We start from the raw sequence: 7,267 nt of genomic DNA on the forward strand, positions 1-7,267 counted from the left end.
AAGCATATTCCTAAGAGAAACCACTCTTGTGTATATACAACTACCAGCCATTTTGTTAGGTACACCTGTTCAGCTACAGCATCATGTTGACCTTTGAATCAAACAGACTAGCAACAGATAATGCTTTTGACATCTAAGAACAGGAAACTCAGGCTACAGTCCACAGAGGCTCACCAAAATGAAACAAGGAGACTGGAAATCGATTTTTTTTTTGTTCTGATAACATTGAGACGGTGTTGTGTGGCAGGTGTTTTGTTGCCAGACTTTTTAACGCTTGTGGGGTGGCTCTAGCGCAAGAGACACCACAGATCATCTACTCATCTGCTGATCAGAGGATTGGTGGTTTGAGTCCTGGCTGCTTTGATCTGCATGGCAAATATGCTTATGCAAAATACTAACCTGCATCCATTGGAGCATTAATGTGTGCGATTGGTAGATGGAAAGCATTTAAGCATAGAAGAAAGTGCAGGTGTGAATGGGTGAATGAGGCATGTTGGATTAAGCACTTTGAATGTTCTGGGAGTAGAAAAGCAGAATCGGTCCATTTACCACTTCAAATCAAATCACTTGTATTGTCACATCACATGTGCAGGTAAACTGGTACAGCACATGTAAGTGAAATTCTTGTGTGCAAGCTTCACAAGCAACAGAGGTGTGCAAAATACAATGACATAAGAACAAAGCAAAATATAAGAATGAGAATTCTAAGAACAAATATAAGAATGTCTGCGGTGTCTCTTGAGCTAGAGCCACCCCGCAAGCGTTCCCAAGTCTGGCAACAAAACACCTGCCACACAACACTGTCTGAATGTTATCAGACCAAAAAATCGATTTCCAGTCCCCTTGTTTCATTTTGGTGAGCCTCTGTGGACTGTAGACTGAGTTTCCTGTTCTTAGATGTCAAAAGCAGAATCTGCTGCTAGTCTGTTTGATTCAAAGGTCAACATGATGCTATAGCTGAACAGGTGTACCTAACAAAATGGCTGGTAGTTGCATATACACAAGGGTGGATTCTCGTAGGAATATGCTTACTGTATTTTTCAGACCATAAGGCGCATTAAGTGAAACAGAACAGCCAGATAAGTCAAACTTTGCTCAACTCATTCTCCTTACTTTCTCCATTTCCGTACCATTGATTCATTAATGTTGAATATGCATACCAAATATGTATATATACAAGTGTGTGTGTGTGTGTGTACATATGTATAAAATAAAATATACAATATACAAAGGTTAGCAGTGGATGCACTGCATTCAGCATGATATGGTGCATTTCCATCAGGATAATGCACCATATTACCTATAAATCTCTCCTTGGGCTGGTTCCCTCTTATTTATGTGTTTATATGTGTAAAAACCACAACCAGTACAGCCTTAATTTTCACAATATCTGTCCCAAAAATCAGAACAGAATTGGGGGAAAGGGCATTTAAATACGCTGCCCCTGCTTCCTGGAATAATCTGCAGAAGGAACTAAAATTATTAGAATTGGTTACCTTGGGGGAGTTTAAGTCCATCTTAAAGGAACGAGGGAATAACTCTTTTACTCAGTGTGATTGTTTTTAATATCGCTCTTAATTTGATCTGTTATTGTATATTTTTCACATGTTCGTACGGGGATATTGTATTTGTTTTAAATGTTATATACTTATGAGGTACATGCATTTTTGACTTTTGTTGCCATGATGCCAGGTCTCTCTTTTTTTAATCTCAATGAGATTTTTACGTGGATAGATAAAGGACTAATAAAAAAAAAATAGTGATCATAAATCACGAAGCTCAAATCATCTCAGACTTGTTTCTTGGTAAGAAAATTAGGGCAAAACTGCAGATTACAGTTACTGTTTGACCAAACGATTGAGGAAACGGCTAAAACATCAGATGTTCATGAATTAAATAATCAAGTCGAAAAATGTTTACTGCCAAACTCTGTGTAATCTGTACAGTAGAAACGGATGAAATAGTAATCAGTCTAAACAAAAACCAGCACCTGTATGAGGGCGGGATTGAAAACCACATCAGAAATCAAACTTCAGACTAGTCAAGTCTTCTCAACTTTATGAGAATATTTTCAAGTAACCATTGTAAATAGATGTCTGTTGTTGTTTTCTTCTTCTCCTTTTTTGTAATGCAGCCCACCGTATAGACTCATTTCAGAGAAACTGTTCTCCTTTCTCAAGCTGCGTATTGACCACAACTTAATCATGAGTCTTATCTCTCCATCGCTGCAGACTGCATTTGGGGGTTTTTTTGTAATTGACAATTGTGGTGAAGGCGTGGGCAAAGCAAGTATAAATAATCTGTTCATCAGCCAAGACCTCACAGCAACCTGCAAGCTGACAATTGAGCAGAAATACTTTAAAGGCTTTTCAGCTTTTCAGCCAACTAATAACAAGTATGGAGATGATGACGTTTGTGCTGGTGTCTACTGTGGCCCTGCTTATCAGTCCATGTGCTGCAAATCCCATCTACAATATGAACTTAAACAATATCATTGACCTTGTTCAAGAATACAGTAAAACTTTGAATGAGGTAAGACCGTATCTTATACATTTAACTGCCTCTTAGCATTCATAGAGCTTTTTGTTGTTCTTGTTGTTAGTTTACTTTTATTTTTTCTGCTTTGTTCAAGTTTTTAAAACTTGATTGTGACAATTTGTCTCTCCAACGTTGCAGAGTATCTATGTGGAGGATGTGACACACTTGGTTGAATCTGGATGTGGGGTGAGAAGACTACTTTTCATGTCTTTGAAACAGTTTGCAAGCTTTCCATTCAGGTTTCTTTTTTGAGAGACTGCAATAAGAACAGTGATCTCTTTTTAACATTTTAATTGTGTTTATTTGTAACGCTAATACTTGTTTATGTTTCATACAGAATAATTTCATCTGCAAAGTGCACGAGATCCTGGAAAACCATGCCACAAAGCAGCAGAAATATAAAGAGAAGGAGATTGTGAGAAACTTGGAAGTGTTTATTAACGGCACAAATGTAAGATATCTTCTCTGACATATTTCCTATATAAGGTATACATCAAATCTGTGTTACGCACCTTTAGAGACAATGTACTAAATCTACCTGTTGTGTCTTTGGTGAGACAAAGAATCTGCAAAACAATAAAACATATTGTACTGAGCTCAGCTGATTTCTTGTCATTCAGGTGAACTGCACTGAAGTACTGAAGACTGTGCCGAAGGCAAGAACTGAAAAGCCAATACCGGCTTTGCTGGAAAACCTCAAGATATGCATTCAGAAGAGAAACTTCAGTGGAAAATAAAAACACGCCTGGATACCTTCCAGATCTGTGGACTGTCTGCCATAATGCTTCCAAGTCATTTTCTTTGTTCTTTTTTTTTTTTCTTTTTGTAATTTATCACAATTCAAGCATTGGATATTTATTTCATTCTATAGTTTAAGACAGTATTTTTCTTCCTTTTTAGGCAGTTGATGTTATTTAATAGTAGCTATATTCGGTACATTAGCAAAGACATATCTGACTGAGCTGTGTTTAATTGCATTTGTAAAAATTTATGTGTAGCTGTCGTCAAACAGCACAACAGATCAACTTGACATGTTATTGTACAACTGCGTATTTATTTTTTATTTAAGTTAAGGATTTTTAATATATTTGTATTACATATTTATTGCAATTGTCTCACATTGCATTGAACCAAGTGTTTACAGAACAATAATAAATCACTTTTATCCACAAGTCCCAGTTTGTATGGAAATGCTTTGGGCTTTATAGCAAGACAATTAACTTTTACACACATTTGGCTGTTAAGATCACATTTTGATGATGGCGTCATTTGTGGCTCACTATTTTAGTTCTTGGCTTCTGTTAGCATAACTTTGCATGATTCATTTATACTGACCGAGCTGCAGACTCTCAGTCCATCCACTGTCTGAAATTAGCCTTTTGCTTGAAAACTACACTCCCTAAGCTACTTTTCTCATTGGTTGCTCATCCCTAACGGAAGGTTTAACCTGCAGGTGGGTGGAGCTGCTGTACTGACTGACAGAGCTGTGTACCTGAGATAACAATATTAAGGATACCACCACCTCTCAGTCTAACATTGTGTGTATGCATATACACTTACTGGCCACTTTTGTATGTATATCTCTTCTACTGCTCATTAACAAAAATATCTAAGCAGTTAATCACATGGCGGAAAGCAAATATTTATACATGCAGCCATGGTAATGATGCCCTGCTAAAGTTTAAACACAGCATCAGAATCAGGACCACAAGTGATTTAAGTCACTTTGAGCGTGACGAGTTTCTTGGTTCCAGATGAGTATTTCATTAACTGCTGATCTACTGGGATTTACCCACACAACAATCTACGGTTTACAGAGAATGAACTGAAAAAGTAAAACCGAATTATCTGTGCGAAAATACTTTCATGATAGCAGAGATCAGGGGAGAATGGCCAGACTGCTTTAAGCCAGGGGTGGGCAACTCCATGCCTCGAGGGCCGGTGTCCTGCAGGTTTTAGATCTCACCCTGGGTCAACACACCTGAATCAAATGATTAGTTCATTACCAGGCCTGTGGAGAACTAAAGGACATGTTGAGGAGGTAATTTAGCCATTTGAATCAGCTATATTGGATCAAGAACACTTCTAAAATCTGCAGGACACCAGCCCTCGAGGCATGTGGTTGCCCACCCCTGCTTTAAGCTAATAGGAAGAACACTCTAAGTCAAATAGCCAATTGTTAGATTGATCGTATGCAGAAGAGCATCTCTGAATGCACAACACATCTTGTACTGTAGCCCAATTGCACTGAACTTCGACGCAGAAAGGGTACATCCTCAGAAGACACATAAGGTGCCACTCCTGTTTGCTAAGAATAACATAGTGAGGCTACAGTTTACAATTCTACAATAGAAACCATTTAAATCATCGCCAAGTATGTTGAGTCTCGATTTCTGCTGCAATATTTAGATGGTAGAACCAGAATTTAGTATAACAACATTAAAGTAAGAATCCATCCAAGGGATTAAGGAAACATTTAATTAACGTATCAGATTGTGAATGAAATACTCAAGTCAAAAATCTTCACTACCATTCACTGTAATTTGTACAGTAGGAAATGATGTAACAATTTTCAGTGGAAACCAAAATCATCGGCCCTTTGGCCAGATTTAAAATCGCACCGCAAATCGAAGTTAAGATTGGTTGAGTCTTCCCCCATTTTTTTCAGCAGTATACTTCCAAGAAATCACTTTGCGTGGATCACAGTCTGTAATGAAGTTTCTTTTGAAAGTACCTTTTTTTTTTTTTCATCTTTTCTGTAATGCAACCAAGTCTGGTTATTCTGAGAAAATAGTTTCTTTTCTGCTCATTGACCACAAACTAATCATGGATCTTATCGCCAAGGCGCTGCAGACTGCTTTTTGGTTTTTTTGTAATTGGCAAACGTAATGAAGGCGTAGACAGAGCAGGTATAAATAATCTGCTCTCAGCCAGCACTTCACAACAACTTCAAGGACTTCTGCTTTTCAGCCAACGAACAACAAGTATGGAGATGATGATGTTTGTGCTGATGTCTGCTGTGGCCATGCTGATCAATCCATATGCTGCAAATCCTGTCAGTAACGACAACCTAAACCGTATCATTGACCTGACTGAGAAATACAACAGAGATCTGAATGAGGTAAGGGTTCATCGTATAAGCAAAATTGTTTGAGTGACACTTAGCTTGAAATTTTTTTTGGTGCCCTAACTTGTTAAAACCTTTAAAAGGTGTTTGCAATGTTCAGTTACAAATATTTTTTCTATTAAATTCGATTACATTTTTTGGTGCCTTATCTAGACAAATGATTCAATATGTTATAAGTGTTAGCTGACAAAGTAATTTTTTCTTGGATCTTACAGAGGTTCTTTGTGGAGGATGTGTCTTACCTGGCTGACAGTGGATGTGGAGTGAGGAAACGTTTTTTCATGTCTTTGAAACAATGTTCCTTTTAATTCATTCAGTTTTCTTGAATTGTTCTTCTGATTGGCAGTTTGAGTTGGTTATTTATTTATTTTGACAAACTGCAGAAAAAACACTAGCCAACTTGTATAATTGTAAATGCATGTGTTTTTAAAAGCTTATAAATCCGTCCTTGTGTTCCATACAGAATAACTTCTTCTGCAAAGTGCATGACATCCTACAAAAGCATGCCAAAAATAACAACGAGAAAGATATTGTGAGAAACCTGGAAATATTCATTAAGGAATCAGATGTAAGTTATCTATTTTGACACATCTCCAACTTAAGAACAACAAATCTGTGTAGTCTGTGAAGGTTCTCAGTCATCCAGGTCATCATAGTCTAAGGAGCTTGGAAAGAAAAGCGTCAGTCTGTGTTGTAAATATTTAGAGACAATGTGCTAATCTCACTTTAGGTAGACAAATGCATCTGCAAAACTGAGCATATATACTGAACACAGATTCCTGTCTTTCAGATAAACTGCAAAGAAGTACTAAAGAAAGTAGGGCCGTCAGAAAAAGAACAGCCACTACCTGATTTGCTGGGAAACCTCACCAAATGTATTCAGAGAAGAAATTTCATGGGAAACGTAACACAAGCTGCCTGAATACCTTCAAGATCGTTGAACTGGCTAACGTGATAACTCTTTTAAGTGTATTTCAAAAGTCATGGGTTTTCATAATTCAAGCATTTTTTTCATATTATATATTTTTTTTATATAGTTTGGTAAGTTATCACTGATTTTTCTCTGTCTTTTTTATGCAGTTTTTATTATTTATTGATACTAAATTCAGTACAAGACAAAGATTTATTTTGGTTGAACTATGTTTTAACTGCAAAAGCAGAAATATATCTGTAGCTGTCTTTGATCATTACAAAGTTTAAGAAAGCAACTTAATGTGTTTTTGTACAACTGCAAATTTGCTTCTTTTTTAAGTAAAAGTAATTCTGGTTCTAATAATATATTTGAGTGATATTTTTATTGTAATTCTCTAACACCACATTGTAACAAGTGTTTACAGAACAATAAATCACATTTGCCCAGAAGTGGAATTTGTGTGGAAATGCTTTGTGTCAATCTACTGTAACAAACATTTTATTTTCTTTATTTTAAACCTGAATTTTTATAAAACTGAACCTTTCGCAGATCGTTTCATATCATTCTGCCCTTTCAACATCTTAATAGGGAGATATTATATTCATTTGCAGCAGTTCTTGGTCTCTGTCAGAGTTCCCCATGCCATCCATGCTCTGGAGTGAACCTTTGGCTTTGATACTGCATGCATT

At 36.8% G+C, this 7,267-nt stretch overlaps 1 protein-coding gene and 1 long non-coding RNA gene across 2 annotated transcripts; both read left to right on the forward strand.

The window, feature by feature from the left end:
• Window positions 1–956: 956 nt before the first annotated feature.
• On the forward strand, window positions 957–3,710 carry LOC146700455 (uncharacterized). The gene is made up of 3 exons (XR_014922568.1): window positions 957–2,724; window positions 2,876–2,989; window positions 3,159–3,710. It is a non-coding gene; the product is annotated as an uncharacterized LOC146700455 (long non-coding RNA).
• A 1,661-nt stretch (window positions 3,711–5,371) lies between these two features.
• Window positions 5,372–7,033, forward strand: LOC146700456 (uncharacterized). Its single transcript, XM_085470674.1, has 4 exons — window positions 5,372–5,659; window positions 5,881–5,928; window positions 6,129–6,233; window positions 6,456–7,033. Exons 1-4 carry the CDS (start codon window positions 5,525–5,527, stop codon window positions 6,585–6,587), a joined length of 420 nt encoding a protein of 139 aa, XP_085326800.1. The 5' UTR covers window positions 5,372–5,524; the 3' UTR covers window positions 6,588–7,033.
• The last annotated feature ends 234 nt before the right edge of the window (window positions 7,034–7,267 follow it).

Source organism: Copadichromis virginalis, linkage group LG10 (genome assembly GCF_057382275.1).
Source record: "Copadichromis virginalis isolate Kocher_CV1m ecotype Utaka linkage group LG10, C_Virginalis_male_GT1.1, whole genome shotgun sequence".
Lineage (NCBI taxonomy): Eukaryota > Metazoa > Chordata > Actinopteri > Cichliformes > Cichlidae > Copadichromis > Copadichromis virginalis.